This window comes from Heliangelus exortis, chromosome 2 (assembly GCF_036169615.1).
Source record: "Heliangelus exortis chromosome 2, bHelExo1.hap1, whole genome shotgun sequence".
Classification (NCBI taxonomy): Eukaryota; Metazoa; Chordata; class Aves; order Apodiformes; family Trochilidae; genus Heliangelus; species Heliangelus exortis.
The window spans coordinates 101418104-101437152 of NC_092423.1; the positions used below are offsets into that span (position 1 = coordinate 101418104).

At 39.6% G+C, this 19049-nt stretch overlaps 2 protein-coding genes across 6 annotated transcripts in view; both read left to right on the forward strand.

Annotated features, from left to right (window-relative positions):
• ZBTB14 (zinc finger and BTB domain containing 14) lies at positions 1–11798 on the forward strand. Of its 4 annotated transcripts, XR_011724490.1 has the most exons (5): positions 20–264; positions 2612–2695; positions 3154–5955; positions 6480–6657; positions 9197–11798. XR_011724490.1 is itself a non-coding variant. In XM_071737225.1 (3 exons), the coding sequence occupies exons 2-3, from the start codon at positions 2693–2695 to the stop codon at positions 4495–4497; spliced, it is 1347 nt and encodes a 448-aa protein (XP_071593326.1). In that variant the 5' UTR covers positions 1–264; positions 2612–2692; the 3' UTR covers positions 4498–6426. The 4 variants fall into 4 exon arrangements, 1 of the variants encoding a protein (XP_071593326.1); XR_011724491.1 differs by lacking the exon at positions 6480–6657; XR_011724492.1 differs by lacking the exons at positions 6480–6657; positions 9197–11798 and having other exon boundaries at positions 3154–4846; positions 5665–6426.
• Positions 5886–19049, forward strand: part of AKAIN1 (A-kinase anchor inhibitor 1) — a 25677-nt gene continuing 12513 nt past the window's right edge. The window contains exons 1-3 of one of the 2 annotated variants that reach the window (XM_071737227.1): positions 5886–5955; positions 9197–9226; positions 13816–13887. In XM_071737227.1, coding sequence (XP_071593328.1) covers positions 9220–9226; positions 13816–13887 — 79 coding nt within the window. In that variant the 5' untranslated portion in view covers positions 5886–5955; positions 9197–9219. Of the gene's footprint in view, positions 5956–6587; positions 6658–9196; positions 9227–13815; positions 13888–19049 lie in introns of those variants that run through there. The other variant, XM_071737226.1, reaches the window with a different exon arrangement.

Here is a 19049-nt window from a genome sequence, read left to right on the forward strand (position 1 = left end):
CGCGCGCACTGAGTGCTCGTGCAGGAGGCGGCGGTGACGGCCGGAGAGACGCGCGCAGGACCCCCCCGTCCCCCCCCCCTTCCCCGAGCCCCCCCCTCCCCAAATTCCCCTTTCCCAAATTCCCCTTTTCCCAATTTCCCCCTTTCCCTTCCTCTCCCCCCACTTCCCGGCCCCCTCCCGCGCGGCAGCGGTGGCAGCGGCGGGCGCCCGCGCTCTCTGGGAAGTGCGGTTCCGCGGGCGGGCGCGCGCGCGGGCGGGCGGCAGGTAAGCGCGAGCCCTCTCCCCCTTCCTCCCCTCCCCCCATCCCCCACCCCACCCCCCTCCTCCGCCGCCCAACGCTGGGGCCGCTGTTGCGCTGCGCGCTCCCGTGCGCGCTCCCTTGCGCGCCCCCCTCCGTCCTTCTCCCTCTTCCCACCCCCCCCTCCGCCGCAGCCGTTATAACTCAGGCAGCTGGCACTGGGTGAGATGGAGGCGCCGCGGGCGCGCCCCCCGCGCTCAGCACCTCGTAGCCGTCGCGCGCCTGCCTCCCGCGCGCGCGGCTGGGCGGGCGGGGCGGGGGCGAGGGAGGAGGAGGAGGAGGAGGACACCGCCGCTGCCGCCACCACCGCCACCTCCGGCGACTGACGCGCACGCTGGGGCGCGCGGGTCCCCGCGCGGCAGATGCGGCCGCCGCAACAAAGGGGCGCGCGGCCTGGCGGCGGGAACCCGGCGGCGTCTCGTCCCCCGCCGCCACCGAAGGGGCGGGCGCCGCACGACGACCCTTGGGGCCTGGGGGGAGAAGGGGGGCGCCGTCTCCGGCGCGGCCCCGTGAGGCGAGCGGGGTGAACTCCGGGCTCGCTCCGGAGAGGCGCGGCGCGACGCGGCGAGGTCGCCTGCTGCTCACGGGCGCCCCCGACGACGGTCCGGGAGCGCGGGCGGTGTCTCCCTACCGCAGGGCCGCGCCGGCAGCCGCGGGTTCCCGTGGCGGCGGCGGCGAGCGGCCCGCGGCGGAGCGACGGGGTTGGGTTGGGCCGGGCCCCGCCGGGAACCCGCCTGCGCCGCGTCCTCGCCGGCGGGTGCATGGAGCAGGCGTGCGCCTGGCTGCCTCCGCGGTCACGGGCACGCATCGGGAGCCGCGCTGGCGAGTCTGCGGAGCCGGGAGAGCTCACTTGGCGAGGCACCGAGCTCCTCCCGGGCGGCGGCAGGAGAACGGTTGCAACCCCAGACGTGTCCCACACGTTCCTGTGGTGGTAACGGCAAAGTGTGCGTGTGCAGGAATAGAGTTACCTGTCGGCAACGGGGTTTTGCCCTGCTTTGCTCAGTGCTGGAGGTGCTCTGGCCAAGTGCCCACCACTTGCGGAGTGGTAACTGTTTCTTCACCAGTTGCGTTACCCCTGTGTGCTCAGCAACACTGTTTTCCGCCAACTGCTTCTCCTAGAGTTGGTTTTCTCGCTTGGTAAATCTCATCAGAATTCTAGCAACACTGCGTGTTGTTTAACAAATCAGGGTGGGATTGCTTCTAAGCTAATAGCAGTGATGTTTTACTGATCTCTTAAAAAGAAATTAGTGTTTTCCCCAGCTTGCAAAGAACTCTAAACTGATCCTGTGTAAACAGTTGTTAATCCTGCTGTCTTCAGGGGCTGAGTTTATACTTCATCCTGGGGCCGCAGACACAGACAGCCCAGAAAAATACAGTGTTTCTTGGGTTGGTTTTCTTTTTTGTGTGTTTCAAATATTTATGCGCTTCCTATCTGGCTTTCTCAACGTCTGATTATGTAGGGCGCTGAAAAGAATTTTGGATTTCCTCCAGTTTTTTTTACTTAGTGGTGCTATATGCTGAGATGCCAGGCCTGTAAAGGCAAATGTAGGGAGTCAAGTGTTCGCATACCATGTTAAACACCCAGAGTGAAAGTTGCATACCTGTCAGCTGCTTCTGCTTCATATATGGTAAAGGATAAATTAGTATTAAGGAAAGGACTTCCCAGTAGCTGCACGCCAGGTGATGGAGCCAAATCCTGAACCAAATATTAAATTTCCCTCCTCTCTGCTGCATCTGCACTTTCTGTCACAACTAGATAGCTGTGGGAGGCTGTGACTGGATAATTAAAATTAAAGTTTGCATTGTACTTCTGCTGTTCAGGTGTCTCCATTTTTATTTTTTTTCTTGAGATCTGGTATCCTTGGTGTCTTTTCCCATGGTCCTGGATGTGCATGCATCCAACACCCCAGTCCACTATTCTTTGTTGGTTTGCTTGGCAGCCCCTCTGCTAGGCTTGCTCAGCTCACTGATGTGACAGGAAACTAATTGCCTTTCTGATATGACTGGGTTAACTCTGTTGATTCCTCTAGAATTTTTTTCTTTTTCAGATTTTTAGATCTAGTGTAGAGTAAATAACAGGAAAGTGGAGTCAGAGAAATGAAGGAGCCAGAGAAAAGTAAGCAGGAGGTTTAGGACAATAGCACTATCAGATCAACTTATGCAGACATGTGTAGAATCAGTCTAAGTAACTGGACCTTTACCAATGCATTTTAATCATTTTAAATAATGGAAAATGCTGTTTTAACACACTAATTTTAACCCACTTTGGAATACATTTTATGATTTTAAAAATGCTATCTTCCTGTCTTACAGGCTGAAGGTGGCCCGGTGTAAGGGTTAATCTCCTATCACATCTTTAATAATCATTTGTTTAGAAAATTTCCTGCATTGTTCATGGTAAGACTTATATTTGATATTTCACATTTTGTTATGCTGACACATTTAGAGTGTTTCTTATACATTTTTTAGTATTAATGTTTCCTGTAGATATAAGAATGTCTTCTACTTCAGTTGGATTGTACGTTTACTGGGAACAGCGGCAGAGAATGTTTCCAGTTTTGGATGACTGAATCAATAAATATTTGAATAAAGTAATATCCTGCTACAAAAAAAAATTCTTTGTAAATTGTTCTATTTTGTGTGAAGTGATTAACCTAGGAAAAGAACCTTATTTATTCACAATTTTAAGAAGTCTAAGAGTAATGATTTTATAATCTGAAAGGCTTTTTCTGGTTGTATTAAGCAAAGAATGATATTTGGCAATTCTTTTAGTGTGTACATGACACTGGCTGTTGGGATTTTATAACTTAGACTACCTAATAAAAACTACAAAACTTTCCCTTATTATTTTACAGGAGTTTTTCATCAGTATGTCTGAAACCATTAAATATAATGACGACGATCACAAAACCGTGTTTCTGAAAACATTAAATGAACAGCGTCTGGAAGGAGAATTTTGTGACATAGCTATCGTGGTTGAAGATGTTAAATTCAGAGCACATAGATGTGTTCTTGCTGCCTGCAGTACTTACTTCAAAAAGCTTTTCAAAAAACTAGAAGTTGATAGTTCATCAGTAATAGAAATAGATTTTCTTCGTTCTGATATTTTTGAGGAAGTTCTCAATTACATGTATACTGCAAAGATTTCTGTTAAGAAAGAGGATGTAAATTTGATGATGTCTTCAGGCCAGATTCTTGGTATTCGATTTCTGGATAAACTCTGCTCTCAAAAACGTGATGTGTCTAGTCCTGAAGAAAGCACACAGTCCAAGAGCAAGTACTGTCTGAAAATCAACCGTCCCATGGGGGAGCCTAATGATACCCAAGATGATGAGGTGGAAGAAATTGGAGATCACGATGATAGTCCATCAGATGTGACTGTGGAAGGAACTCCCCCAAGTCAGGAAGATGGAAAATCACCTACCACCACCCTGAGAGTGCAAGAGGCCATTCTCAAAGAGCTGGGAAGCGAAGAAGTTCGAAAAGTAAACTGCTATGGGCAAGAAGTAGAGCCTATGGAAACAACTGAATCAAAAGACTTAGGATCTCAGACCCCTCAGGCTTTGACTTTTAATGATGGCATAAGTGAAGTGAAAGATGAACAGACGCCAGGCTGGACAACAGCAGCCGGGGACATGAAGTTTGAGTACTTGCTCTACGGTCACAGGGAACACATTGTATGTCAGGCTTGTGGTAAGACCTTTTCTGATGAAGCACGACTGAGAAAACATGAAAAGCTACACACTGCTGATAGACCGTTTGTTTGTGAAATGTGTACAAAGGGCTTTACCACGCAAGCTCATTTGAAAGAACACCTGAAAATACACACAGGTTACAAGCCTTACAGTTGTGAGGTATGTGGAAAGTCTTTTATTCGTGCACCAGACCTAAAAAAGCATGAAAGAGTTCACAGTAACGAGAGGCCATTTGCATGCCATATGTGTGATAAAGCTTTCAAGCACAAGTCCCACCTTAAAGACCATGAAAGAAGACATCGAGGAGAGAAACCTTTTGTCTGCAGTTCCTGCACTAAAGCATTTGCTAAAGCATCTGATCTAAAAAGGCATGAGAACAATATGCACAGTGAAAGAAAACAAGTTACGACAGCCAATTCCATCCAGAGTGAAACAGAACAGTTACAGGCAGCAGCCATGGCTGCTGAAGCAGAGCAGCAGCTAGAAACAATAGCTTGTAGTTAAAAACTAAAGCAGGAACTTTATCGGAAATAATATAAGAAATTAAATTTAACAGAATTTATTGTTGGTGTACATTTAGACTGAGAATTATCTTTTCAAGAAAACATATTTTTAGAGGGTTTGAATGCTACATAGCAACACATAGCATTGCTTGGCTAGGTATTTTGAAATACTTCAGAGATGGATATTCTTAGAATATGGAATAGTTTTGTTTTCATCAGTAATATAATGCACTAATACCTGATTTAGTTTGAGAATTTGATCAAGTTCTCTATAAAACAGGGATCATCACTGGCTGATGCTTTGTTTCATCCAGTATGGAATGCTGCATACAATGCAGACAGTGAAATCAGTGAGTAATGTTTAAAAATTCTGAGATCTCAGAAAATAACCATGGAAAAAAATACTGTTTTTTTCATAATTTTCAAAGTGCTGTACCTACAGTTTTTGAGAAACAGACATTGATTCCCTAAGCTTTTGAATGCTTCCTTTTCTCACCTAATGGTGCTAGAGGTTGGTACAGCAGAGTAAGGGGAGATGGTGATCAAAATGGAATTGCTTCTTATTCCATTTCCTCAGATATCCTCTTACTTTAACTGAGGTGGCAAGTTTAATGAAACAGTTGCTTTTCTGAAACAAACCTGCAGTATTCACAGTGATCTTGGCTGACAAAGCAGAAGGGTCATGGCATTCACCACTCCCTTCTGTGGGGAAAAGAGTCTGCTTTATTTGTTTCTACTTGGGCCCCTGGAGATGGGACTGAGCCCCAAAGGAAAAAGGGTGTGGAAAGGGAGATATTTTCCTTATTCAGACCCAATAGAAGTTAGTTAAGTTTAATACACCTTGAGGCTGTAGCTTTTACTATGCAGCTTTCAGTTCATTCAACCTAGCACAGTTAAGACAAGGAGGGAATAAGCTGCACTGGGTGGTGACAGGGTGTCACTGCCAGAGCTCCACTGCTGCAGGGCACAGCCACGGGTTCAGGCTGGGGCTTGTGTCCTGGATGCTCACACTGGCTAAGAGTTGCTGTCCAAGTTTTTAAACTTCCACCTCCTGTCACACAAACTCTCAGTGAGAGGGGGACCTCAGTGAGTTATTTCAGTCATAATTGATCCAGAATCAATGTTAACTAATAATCTGTTACTTAGAGTTGCCTATTTTTTTTTTCAGACAAGCTGGTGTAGATGCTGATGGTTTAACTGTTAACTTACAGTCAACAAAAAAAAGTGATCTTTGGATTGCAGTCTACTATGTGTAGTCAACAACAGAAGACACAGTAAGAGTGGTAACGTAATCCAAAGGGATGTAGATCCTTTGTTTTAAATTTGTAAATACTGCAACTTTTGTCAAAACTTCATTTGAAGCTAGAATGGGAAAAATAATGCAATCTTGGGCACGTGGTTGGATAACATTGGTCACTTGCGATATCAATAGCATATGGAAGTGTTAGACCCATTTCTGGTAAGTTACTGTGTGGTAGACACATCTTGCTTTTCTAAATAGAAATTGAAAATAGCATTTTTTGAACTGTTATATGGAACTTTGATTATTGTTTTTTCGTTTGGTTGAGGTTTTTTACAGCTTCATTTTATTCATGTACTCATCAGGTTAAGCAATTATCTTAAAAAGCCAGTAATTGTTTGAAAGCTGGTCTGTAAATAAAACATGAACTTAATATTTTAGAAAATGTAAACTTTGGGCTTTTACCAATATATTTTTTTAAAATGTTGCTTCATTTTACATTACAGTAATATTAGTTTGTAAACAAACTATACATTTTGTATCTGTGCAACATCAGAGGATGTGTATTCATTGCATTTTATTGGTTCTCTTGAGGAACATGATAAATGACCATTGTTAAAATGTTTTACTGTATATGATCATAGATATAAAGATAGTAGGTCCAAAATGGGATCTACTTTTTTTTCTAAATACATTAGTCTTGCTATGTTTTCTTCTCTAAGATTGTGTTCACTTTCTCTTAGGTGATACTGTTGGGGTTGATAACTGTTCAAAACAGATCAGTGGTGATTAGAGTTAAAATTGTAAAAGATGAAGAAAGTAAATGTTCTCGTGGTTTCCTATGAAGGGTGCAAGAAATAGTGAGGTTACATTACAGCAGTGAACATCTACATTAAGGAAAAAAATCTACATTGTGAAACAGTGAGTGAACAATCAGCAGTGAACATCTACACTGAGGAAAACTTTTAAAGGGTTAAATAATCAATTACCAGAGCAGAATCCCTGGGGAGGCACTGCAGTCTTCAGTAGTGACATTTGAGAAAGGGTTAGACAAACATCTGTTAGGAATGGTTTAAATATAGTTAACTCTGCCTTGAAGCTGAGGGATAAGCTAAATAACTTCTCTTTGGTTTTTGTTTGGTTGGGGTTTTTTTGAAAGTAATAAATGAAAATGGAGCCTAATGGGACAGCACATGCTTGAACAGAACAACAGAGCTCAAGGCCTACTGTTAAGGAAAATTGCCTTCTGACATTGGAGCACAAGGCTGTGAGTTTGACATTCTTACAGAAAAGCAGATTGCATTAAAAGACACAACAGAAGGTCTGGTAACGTTGTGCTTTACACCAGAGTGAAGTCTGCTACAGTTTAAGCTTACAGCTGTAAGAGTTACCGGCTCTAAGGGCTGTGTCACCTTGGTAGCTCTTTGAAACCTACAACTGGGACAGATTGATCTTAGGAAAAGGCTTAGGCCTGGAGATCAGAATTTTAAAAGTGGTTGTGTGAAAGAAAATGATGGCTAAAGTGGCAAGATTTTGAGAATTTCAGCTTCTATTTCACATAAAACTGCAGAATACTAAATACTCTTCAAAATGTGGCCATTTAGGTACTGAAACTATAATTCTTTCAAAGATTGGGCCCCAGTTTTCTGATTTAGAGATGCTATACATGTTTTCCTGAGTAAGGACATTTAAATTTATAGAACTGGATGAGACATGGACTAAAATATCAGATTGTACCAGAAAGTCTACCCTAAGCTTAGAGTATATATTTAGGGATAGGTAGCTGTTCTTAAATGTTTATCAATTTAGACACCTGTCTGTCTTGCAGTAGAGACAAAGCATTTCAGAAACAAAGTGCATCTACTGCTAATGACATACAGTTTTTCTGAATGTAAACATTTACAGATCAGGACAGACTAGGGTAATTCTAGCTAAAAGATGAAGGCATATCTCAGGAATTTCCATCTTTTTCAGACAGTTTGTAGATCACAATAGTATGCCCAATCAGCCAGAAACATGCATGCTTCATTTAAAATTCCATTACAGGGGTTGGTCTCTCATTTGTCTCTGTATAGATCTATTACAATTATAACATCCTTATTCATTTCAGAACAGATGGAGGATTTCCATGAATAGGTTTTGTTAAATAAGTGTAATAAGAGTTGAGACAACTCTTCTCAGGAATGATTTTTAAATATAATACAAGAAATCTGAAATAATAGAATAGCTAAAAATAGTGATTTATACAATATTGATACATTTTTCAATGTAACTATCTCCACTGTTCCTTTATATTTTTTTTTTTATTTTTTATTTGTAGGTTCTGTTCCTTGAGATATTTATAGAACTCTGAAACTTCCTGAACTTCAGCAGTTCTAATATGAACAGCACTAGAGCTCTTTAAAATGGGGATAGGCTTTTTTAGTTTTATTGTTTTGAGGTTTTTTTAATAATCTGTGTAACCATCTAATTTTTTTATAGATAAACTTCCAAAACACGTAGGCCATATGAATAGAAGTTGTATCACATTTATTCAGTATATTGATATCAAAAAGCATGGCCAAAGCAGAGCTTCTGGATACATTCATCCCAAATTCCTTCCAAGATACACTATTTTAGAAAAATGTATTTTGTGATGCAAGCTCATTCTGTTATAAACAAAGGCCAAGAATCCCAAACCCCTACAGTGCTAACATTAGTAATTTTCTGACCCCCAATGGCCTGTTTTTTACATATGAATAATCTGCATATGTAAGCAGCTTAGATGCAGGGAAGCTCAATCTTTAGAGTATTTTAGAAGACAAAAATACTCTTACTTTAAATTAATACAACTTACAGGCAGTTTTTTTATTGGTGTATTTATAGTACATTATGTTCAAGAATGTTTTCACTTAAGTCAGATGGTAATTTTTTTATTTTTTTCATTGCCTTGATACCCAATATTTAGAATTGGTTTATAGATTTTGTTTTCCTGAATATGGGAGCCATGAAGTATCTGTTCACTGAGCTCTGTTACACTAGAAACCTCTAGTTATACTGTCTATACATAAGCAGCATTTAACCCTTTTTCCCCTATACTAAGGGGACTATCTTCTTCATATCCCAAACAGGACCATTAAAATTTCCTCATTTTCTGTTAAAAATTAACTGAAGTTTTCATGAGATCTGCCTAGGACATTAATGAATATTTTCTCATATGACAATAGGATTTGATCTCATTGCTTTGCAAAGATGGAAAGTAAACAGAAAGTGGCTTCTTCTGTATGGAACGATAGTTTACAATGGCATGTTTCTCTTTATTTTAAAGCTTTAACATTTAAAAAAAAAATTCTTCTCTGCTATAAAGCTTCTTTTTTGATAGTACAGTCTTATAAAAGAAAATTAGTCTTTGTGTGGTAAATCTTAGTTCTGCCGAAAGGGTGAGTCTTACTACTTCTCCACTCCTTTCCTGCTCCTAAAGGTGTGTGGTGTACTTCTGTGTCAATGCAAGGTAAGTGATGAAGGAGGAGCAAGCGTGAGGATAAACATGGAAGAGGAAGGAGCAGGACCTTCCCATTTCATCTGTAGTGAAATGAGTGAAATCTCACTCTGTCTTATAGTCACCCCCCTGAAGTTTGTATAGCATGTGCTATTTTGTTAACAAGCAATGGCTGCTGCCTTTCACCCAAAGATCTATTCTCAGTGTTCTTAGAACACAGGAACAGGCTTAGCACTCTTTAACTCAAACTTATTTGTCTATCCTAGGTGGTAATAAAATGAGAAATAATGCACCATGGCAATAGGCTTCGTGTCCAATGCACAGCTAAATCATGAGAGTTTTCCCTCTTTGCAAGCTAAGGGAGAAGTTAAATGAGGTCAAGGAATCAGATCCATGGTGATTTTAAGAATACCAGAGTTATGGCTGTTGCAGTTTATTGTTTTTCTTTTGCCTGCAGTAGCATTCATGCAATGCCTCCACTTCTGGGAGAACCAAAGCACCTGAAAACTAATAACTACTTTGGGACATCTTTTTTTCTTTACCCTCCTTAGTAGCTCCACAGTCAGTGAGTCAGTGCGAGGGTCAGTGGAAGAGCAGCCCTGTTTTAGATTGACTTTGTCTATTGTGGAGCTACCTCCTGAGACAGCAGCTTTCTATTTTTCCTGCTATAGTAAAACTGCAAATTGTTGCTAAAAGGGGTAATCCTATTCTCTTCTTTCCTCTCTTGCTGTTACCTTTTGCACCTGGTCCTTCCATCTTATGTGCCTCAGATTTAATGGCTTTTGTGACTTTAGGATAAGCCAGCTGAGTGAGTTTCTATAAAAAAGCAATTCAGTGCTTCAGTGAGTTAGTTTTAGGTTGACCTACCTTGTCAAACCAATTTATTAGATTTGATCCAAGATAAGTGACAGGAGCACATAGGTAGAAGTAGGAGAACAAATGGACGAGGTCTTGCCCAACTTTGGTATCACATTAAATAGTGAGCTGAAACACAGCACTAGTTAAAAAGTGTTTGTGAGAAGCAGCCAGGCAACAGAAAGAACCAGACGTAACACCTTTCCAACAACCACTGGTGGCAGATGTGGAATTTTGAAGAGAGATGCGAGCACTTAATTTATGCTTTTTCAAGAGAATAGAATTCACAGGTTGAAGTTTTTTATTATTTAAATTAGTCTGAGCCTGTTTGCATATTGTCCAACAATCCTATGAAAACTTGAATTGTGACAAATTGCTCAGTTTAAGGAGATAACAATAGTTATAGTACACAATAGGTATTTAATCCACTGAAGGACAAAACTGTTAACCCCCAAAAGATGCAAAATGGTATTTTTGCAGTATTGGCTAATATTAAAAGTAGACAATATTAACTTCGTAGAATCATTGAACGGTTTGGGTTGGAAGGAACATTAAAGATGATCTAGTTCCAACCCCCCTGCATGGGCGGGGACACCTCCCACCAGACCAGGTTGCTCAAAGGCCCATCCAACCTGGCCTTGAACTCTTCAAGAGAGGGCACAGCAACAACTTCCCTGGGCAACCTGTGCCAGTGTCTCGGCACCTTCACACTACAGAATTTCTTAGGTCTACTTTAGATGACTTACTGTGTAATCATTAAACAATCTTTTTAGAAATTGCAAATAATATTAATCCAAAGCATAGGGGTAGATTCTCTATTTCACTGTGTGATGTCAGGTAGACTGGTTTAATGTTAAGATTTTTTTCTTCTGTTTTTCTACTTAAAGCTTCTGTGTTAAACTTGAAGTTATGATAGATTTTTTCCCCTACCAGTTATAAATATGAATCCATTCAAAGGCCTGAATATATAAATCCTAGGTATCAGACATTGCCACTTGATACTTGAAATTAAGGACTTCTAAATGTAGTTCTTTGGTTCTGTAACTGAAGATGAGGAAAGAATTCTTTGTTGAGAGTTGCCTTTTGTTCAATGGCAAGTTCTTCCCAGACAATGAATTCTGTTCTCTGCCATTTTTCTGATTTCTCTGTGTTCCTTTTAACAGGGTTTTTTTTTCCCCATCTGAAGATACATTTTAATATATTCTTTTTACAAGATGTCTTATAACAGCTATTACTGTTGGTTTTTATTATTATTATTTTGACCAGTAATATTTTACTAGTTCATTCAGATTTTCCAGTAAGATCTGTAAAAATCATGGCCACTATATTCTTATTCTTAAAGGGCACAATAGAGCTTAAACTAGAATTTTGAGACAAACTTTTAAAGCTTTTGATCTTTAATTTTTTAGCACTGTACGTGAAACACCATAGCCCTGAAAAGCAATAAGGTTTCATTGAATGCTTTTATTGAATGGACCTGATCTATTCTGATTTTATTTCTGAAATTCTTGATCTTAAATCAAATAAGGGAAAATATTTCAATTGTCTACTAGGCAAATAAGAAGGAACAGCTATACCCTTGCTTTTGTATTTCAGATGGGTTAGATGGACTACCAGTTACGTGCAGCTATACACATAGTAACAAAACCTACAGTTTTCAAAGTGAGTGGCTAGCAAGTTTGTGTACACTGGTGTTTTCCCTTCAGTCTGCAAAAAAAAAAAACAAACCCTGAAATGCATCAGAAACTCTTCCTTGAAAATGTCATGACTACTGTCATAAATAGAGGTATGTTAGAAATGTTTTAACTAATGTTAGTAATTAATCATTTTAGAAGAGTTAGCAAGTGTTTTCAGTATGAAACATAAGTTTAATTTCCCACTTTGGTAAAGAAACTTTCTTTTATCCAGTCTTATGACTTTTTTGTAGATATCTCATTTTTTCACGAATGGATTAAATGTAATCAAAGGGTTGCCCAGATTTGATGGATGTGATAAATTCTGCTAGAGTAGAGGTGTCTTATTATAGATACTTTTCAATTGGATCAATTGGCTCTTGGAATCTTGATAACCTAATTTAGAGTTTTGATACTCTGCTGTTTTAAATCCTTTCTTTTATCACAAAGTTATGTTTTCAAACTTAGTTTAAGGTCCATCCATATGTTTTTCTTATTTGGCTAAATTTTTTAATTTTTAGCCATGCATGATGGAATTCCTATCCTTTTGACTCTATAGGACAACATAGGAAACTACATTCTGTATTACATACTGTTTATATTTTATATTGGTATAATCAAATATAGTGATCCGTTCTTAGTTCTTGAACAGTCTAAGCTGTTTGTTAGCATGTAAAAATGATTATTTTGATATTTACAGGTATGTTTGTTTTATTTGACTTTAATTAAGCATGTAATATTTAGGTTGGTTACATTTATCAAAATGTTATATGTGAATTTATTTGGGACTTAAATGAGATAGTATTTTCATGCAAGTTTGGAAATGTCTTAATTTATTTTAAAGCTGACTTTTCTTCTCCTCAGCTCACTAGCTAGTAGTTTTGTCATGCTGCATGAAGATTTATTTGCCATCTCTGAGTGCATTAAAGAACTGGGTAGATGAGGTTTTTTGGGAGATGATTTAGTGGTTAAGGTGATGTAGGACTGATGGTTGGACTTAATGATCTTGAAGTTCCTTTCCAAACATGCTGATTCTATGTTTCTATTATTGCTTTTTTAGTTCTTTGAAGACTTGAGCACATACCTAATTTTATGACTTGTGTCAAGGTACAGGCACCACTAAGTGTGGTATGATCAGGGCCTTAAAAACACTTTCTATGGAAAAAAAAGACACTATTAAATTTAAATCTATCAGATGTGTTGTTGTGCTGGTAGAACAGAAAAGGTTTGAAGCTCAGAATTTTACTTGGGGCAGACTGACAACCTAGCCTATGGGTTTTTGGAGTGGTATAGCCTTGTCCATATCATCAGTCAGCTGTTGTATATGAGGTCCTCTTAAGTCTCTTCTGATGTTTCACAGTGTCTCTGCTAAATACAGTCATTACTTGATGATACTGGATCCCTTGCTGTATAAAAGAATTCCTACATTATCTATAGGTTCTGAATTCTGGGCTGTGACTCATTCATCTGTCTAAGCAGAAGGACTGGTGGTCTGTAGAAGTGTGCCAGGTGGGAGCTGCAGCTCTGTTGTCTCCACTGATTTTTACACAGTTGTATCTGTATGAATGCTTAAGGTGAATCATTCGTTCTTGTATTTACTAGCTCTTTGTTTCTTACAGGTTGGCATTTGCTTTGGGTTAAGCTTATCTGTAATTTTGACTCCCATCTTTACTGATGGGAGATACTGCTTTACTTTTTATAGGACTGTTGGAAGGTAATTATTAACAGGTGCAAGGCATTCAGATATTGTGAGGGTGCTGATGTAATCAGCAAGAGAAGTTCCCTACATGGAAGTAGGGCTTTACATGCTGTGAGAAGTCCTAAGGTGGACTCATCTTTGTGATATTTAAGAAACAAAACAAAAAAGCCCAACCATACAGCTGTTTCTCTGAGATTCTATCTAATATTTATTCATGTTTGTAAATCTTAGCCTTGGATTACTATGCAGTTTTTCAGCTTAATGAAGAAAAATTAATAGACTGAAGTATTGAAACTCTAATAGCCACACTTGTCTTTAATTTAATTGTATTCACTTTTTCTGGTCTCTTGAAACATTGCATATTCTTCCTGAAGGCTTTCAAGGTCTCGTGTTTTTGGCTGCTGAGGTCCTGTGCATTGCTGTTCTTCCGGAGTTCTCATGGAAAGGTAACTAGCTTTACATTTAATTCCTTTTCCAGGAGAATGGTACTTCTATCAGTTTGGATTTTTGTTTTTTCTTTTCTGTCTTTATTCCCTACACCTGTCTTTTAGGTATATTAATCACAAAGGCATTAGTTGTTCAAGCCTAAGTCTAGGAAACTGGATATCCATGCTATGCAAATGACCATTTGACACTTCATCTAAATGATTTTACATATCTCTTTGTGACACTCAGTTACAATTATTTTCTCTAAACAATTTCCTTGCAGTTTCAGATGTAATGTGTTGCTACTTGGCTAAGAAAGATTTTTATTGTTAAGCTTAACCATAGGATAGTCCGTGGCTGTAATTGCTTTTTGAAGACCATTATGACAGTACCCAGTGCAGCAAAAGACATGAAGTAGTTCAATCAGAAGGAAAATATTAATCTTCCCTCCCATAGAGCCAGTTTTGATCATTAATGTTGACACGTGTGAAGAAATATAAAAATTGCTCAGAGCTAGTTTATTTTCTCAAAGTTGGGGAAAAACCTTTTTATAAAATACGAAATAAGCATTTGATAGAGACATAATGAAAGCTTCCTGATGATCTCTCTTTATATTACTTTACTGTAGGTGTTCACTTATATTTAGGTGATCACTTCCAAATGATTCTTCCAGAAACACTCAGATGCCTACCTGTAAAAATGTTAAATCTGCAATCTTGTTAACAAAACACTGAAACATTGAACACCTTCAGGTAAAAATATGTTCTTCCTTAAAACATGTTTGCTAAGGTTCTGAATCCATCAGAGCAAAGGGTTTATTTCAGATGTAAACCCACAGAATTACAAGTTGCAATGGATGATTTGAAGTGACATCAGTCAACTTGATTTTTCTAACTGTCTAAAAATATTAAAGGTAACTGCTAAAAATGTTAAAGTTCTTAACAAAGTACCCTCTAAGTAAGCCAAGGTTTCTTAAAAAAATCTCTAAAGATATGTACTCAAGAACTTTAGAGTCTCCTGAGCTTATAAAGAAAATAGTAATTCCTCACTCAGATGGTAAGAACTTAGATGATACACAAGGCAGGACTACTGATAAAAAGCTATACAGATATTTTTGTAAGTGCTTTTATATTTTCTACTTCATACACGTTGATGGTACATTTATGATGAACAAGGCCATGTATTGTACTTTAATAATATATCCTCATTTTTTCTAATGTGCTTCTTTCTCAAGGGTTTTTTTTCTTACATAACTGGGCATAAATGATGTTTTTCTCTGCTGATATGAAATTGAATGAAAATAATTATAAGTGAACTGTAGTTCTTGTACTCAATTAACTGCACATCTTTTGAGGTGGCAATTCACTACAGAATTCTGTCTTGTTGCAATTATTTCAGATTTTTGTGTATTTAAACTTGAGACCAAATCTGAAATTAAAAAAATCAATTAAATGAAAAAAGAATCCCAAGGTGCTTTTTGATAATATTTCTTTTCCTCTGTCAGAAAACACTAATTATGCTGGGAGGTTTTAATTTGAGCAAAAAATTTGAAGACTGTAAAATAAGGTATGCCTGTTTTAGGTAACATTAGATGCAGACAGCAGTTATAGAAAGATGTGTGTAGAAAGTTATAGTAATGACTTTTATTCTTTCACCAAAATGGTGTCAGTTCAGTTACCAAGTTGAAGACACCCACATAGAATTTTACAGGTTACTTGCAGACCTTCAAATCACTGAATCATATTTATTGTTCTAAAAATCTTCTCCAAAGTTGCACCACCATTTTGAAACCAGCTCTTGCAGAAACATACATCTAATTTCTTTTGAGGATGTATGTAATAGAAATATATCTCACAGTTTGGGTTATTTGTTTTTTTGTTTTGTTCTGTTTTGTTTTAGGGAAAGTGGATTAACTTGTTGGTTTTTCTTTTCGCAAACATATGAGTCAAGTAGGTAAGGGGCACATAACACGTGCATAATAAAAAATACCAGTGCAAGTTTTCCTAAAGTCTTTCCAAAATATCTGTCATATCCTGATTTTATAAAGATCATAAGGTACCCTTGATCTATCTCTTAAGAATTCAGAATATTGCTGACTGTAATCTGTTCTGTATTTTATGTGGGGTACCTGTACTGGAAATTATTCTAATTGAATTCATAGGTATCAGTTTGCAGACATAAGGTGGATGAGAATGACAATAAATGGGGAAAAAAAAAAAAAGAGGGTAGACTGAAAATGTTTGAAGTAACATTCTTAGATGGAATACCATTTCTGAGCAGAGGTATAATGTTTAGGTTATTTAATTCACATGCCATCTAAAAGAAGTTAAATTGAATCTCTGAAATATAAGACAGGAGACAAATGTATGGCAATAAAGAACTAAAATTGCTAAGGGGAAGACCTTGTGATAAAAGGAATATCCAGAAATCAGATAGTAGAAATGGTATTTGATGGTGAATCTGGAAAGTATTCCCAAGGATAATTTATCTTAAATAGTATTAAGGAAAAAACCCAAACAAAATGAACCAACCAAGCAAAAAATACAATAAAAAAAACCAACAACCCCCACCACCACCACACAGACTATTGTGACTTTGATGGTGATGCCATTCTTGAGTTCTTACTCAAGTACAAAGGTAGAATTTTTAAGTAGTGCTTTTCTGTATCCATATGTTAAGAATAAGGCCTTATTTGGAGACTTCATATATTCCAGGTTTATCTGGACAATTCAGCATGTATAAAAGGCTATGAGAAGAATGAAATAAGTTTGTGGGAACATCCGTAGCTTCTGAACATGTGATAGAAAATATATTTCCTGTTGCAAAAATTATATGCAAATATTAATGCTGATTTTCCTTTCCAATCTACTTTCTCTAATTTGCACGGGTTAATCAATATTTTCCAAAATGCCTCTTGCAGGAGTCAGTTTGCACAGAACAATTAAGTAAAAAAAAAAAGTAAAAAAAAAAAATTATTTTTGCACTGTGCTGATTATGACTGGTGTGCTTCTCACTTCTATTGTAGAAGTTCATAGCCCTCAGGAACTCTGAGCATAAAAGCAAATGAAATGTTGAAATATAAAAGCAGGTGGAAATTTTCAAGGTTTTTCTTATCTCTGTGATAACCCTCCTTTATTTTATTACTTAGTCACTAATTTATTTACCTTTTGGCCCTGACGTCATCTTTTATATCCTGAAACGTTCGTTTCCTCTTGATCAAAGTGCTTCTGTCCAGTGGAGCTGGGTTAACAGGCCTGCTAAATCAGAGTATAAATTCCTCAGCATTTGAACCTTTCTTTGAAAAGTAAATACTGTGACAAAGTTCAGTGTCGCCGGAGCCTATTAGCCGTGCTGTTAGCGTGTGGTGGAAGCAGCGGACCCCGAAATGTCAGGCAGCGGGGCTGCTGCCGTGGGGTAATTGGGAGCAATTAGCAGGGCGCCTTGCTGGGCAGATCGCTATTACCTTTCACGCCTTGCCCTTCCCCCTGCTGCCGCTGCAGGGCGACGAGGTGTGGCAGTGATGAATCCCTGAGAGCGTGTGTGTCCGGGTCCGGGTCCGGTTCCGTGTCCGTGTGCGGGCGGTGGATGCGCGGGGCCGCGCTGCGCCCCGGCCCCCTCCCCGCCCCTCCGCAGTGTGGAGGGAGGGACCGCGGCCCGCAGCAGCCTCCGCTGCCGAGCGGCGCCGGGCGCTGTCCGAGGTGCTGCGGAGCCCTGCGGCGCCGGGCGCTGTCCGAGGTGCTGAGCCCCGCGGCGCCGGGAGCTGTCCGGGGTGCTGAGCCGCGCCGCGCCCGGGCGGCAGCATGGTGTTCGCTCCAGGTAAGGACAGCCGCTTCCCCTTCCCATCCGGGGCAGCCCAGCGGGAAGGCCTCGACCGTGCCGAGAGCTACTCCAGGGGCCGCGGGGGAGGGGGTAGTGGCTCAGCCCGAAGTGCCACCAAGCAAAGAGGGGCGGTTTTCAAAGTAGCTTGGCTTAGGGTGTGCTCAGCTGTGGAGGTTCTGAGGGTCACCGCTGTTTTCATCGGGGACGGAAGCCTCTTATACAAGTGAAAGGGACTGTGCTTGTCTCACTGCACAAAAAGGTAAAGAAGGGGGATGTAGTCTTGCAGTGAGTCCTCCTCAGTACCCTGGCTGACAGTTGCTAGTAAGACAGTCTCTGAAGATATTTTACAAATTCCAATTCCTCCTCCACTTCCCACCCCAAGTATTTGAAAGAGAGAGAACAGAAAGTTTGTTCAGGACAATTTTACTGCAACAGAATTGAAGACTTAAGCTCACAACTAATATGACACCTCTCTCTACAAGGGTGCAGAATCTCTGCTGTGTAGTTTCTATGTGCTACACCATAGAAGAAGGAAAGCTATAGAATGTCTGCATCGGACTTGGTACATTCTGCTTGGAAATAGTCCATTTGCTGTACAAAAAGGGATAAGAGGCCCAGTAGCTCTGGGATATGAATGTAGGTCATGCATAATGTTTTCTGTGGTGGAATGACTTTCAATTAACTTCTTTTAAGTTGCATAATTGTCATTAAAATAATGGGCCAAGAGAAACGGGAAAGTAAAGGCTGCAGTTTGAGTAACTATTACTGTCTATGCTTCGTAAAGCTAGCAGAAGTTTTGTCTCCCTTGGAAATTCAATATCTAGGCTGTGAAGACATAAGAATCCAAATGTTTTATACCTTCATTATAAAAATATCTTGGAGCTGACTTCACTAATATAACTAAATTAAAATCCAATTAAAATAATTAATGCCCTTTTTCAACAATCAGATTTCTCTTTAACTGCCCAGTTGTTGTCTAATTTGATAATATCCTGTACAGATAGTTCTGAAAGTGAGACCAAGTTATTTATCTGAATAGAACTAGCCATTGGTTTTTGTAGTACACCCTTTGGAATTAGTGGCTCTCTTCTGAACTCCTTTTATCTGACAGTCTGCTACTATTAACTGTAATTTGGAAGTGCATCATGGGACTGGAATAGTGCATGAAGAGATTACCTCTGAAATAAAAGAAAGATGGGGTTTTTAGTCAAAGAATGACAGTGAACAAACCCGAGATCTCATTAATAACTAGATTAATTGTTCTTTTCACAACTCTAATCCATAAAAAGTAACTAAAAAAAAAATCCCCTGTACAATTCTTCTTCATTTTGCCTTTACACAAAGAAATTCTTATGGTTTCCTT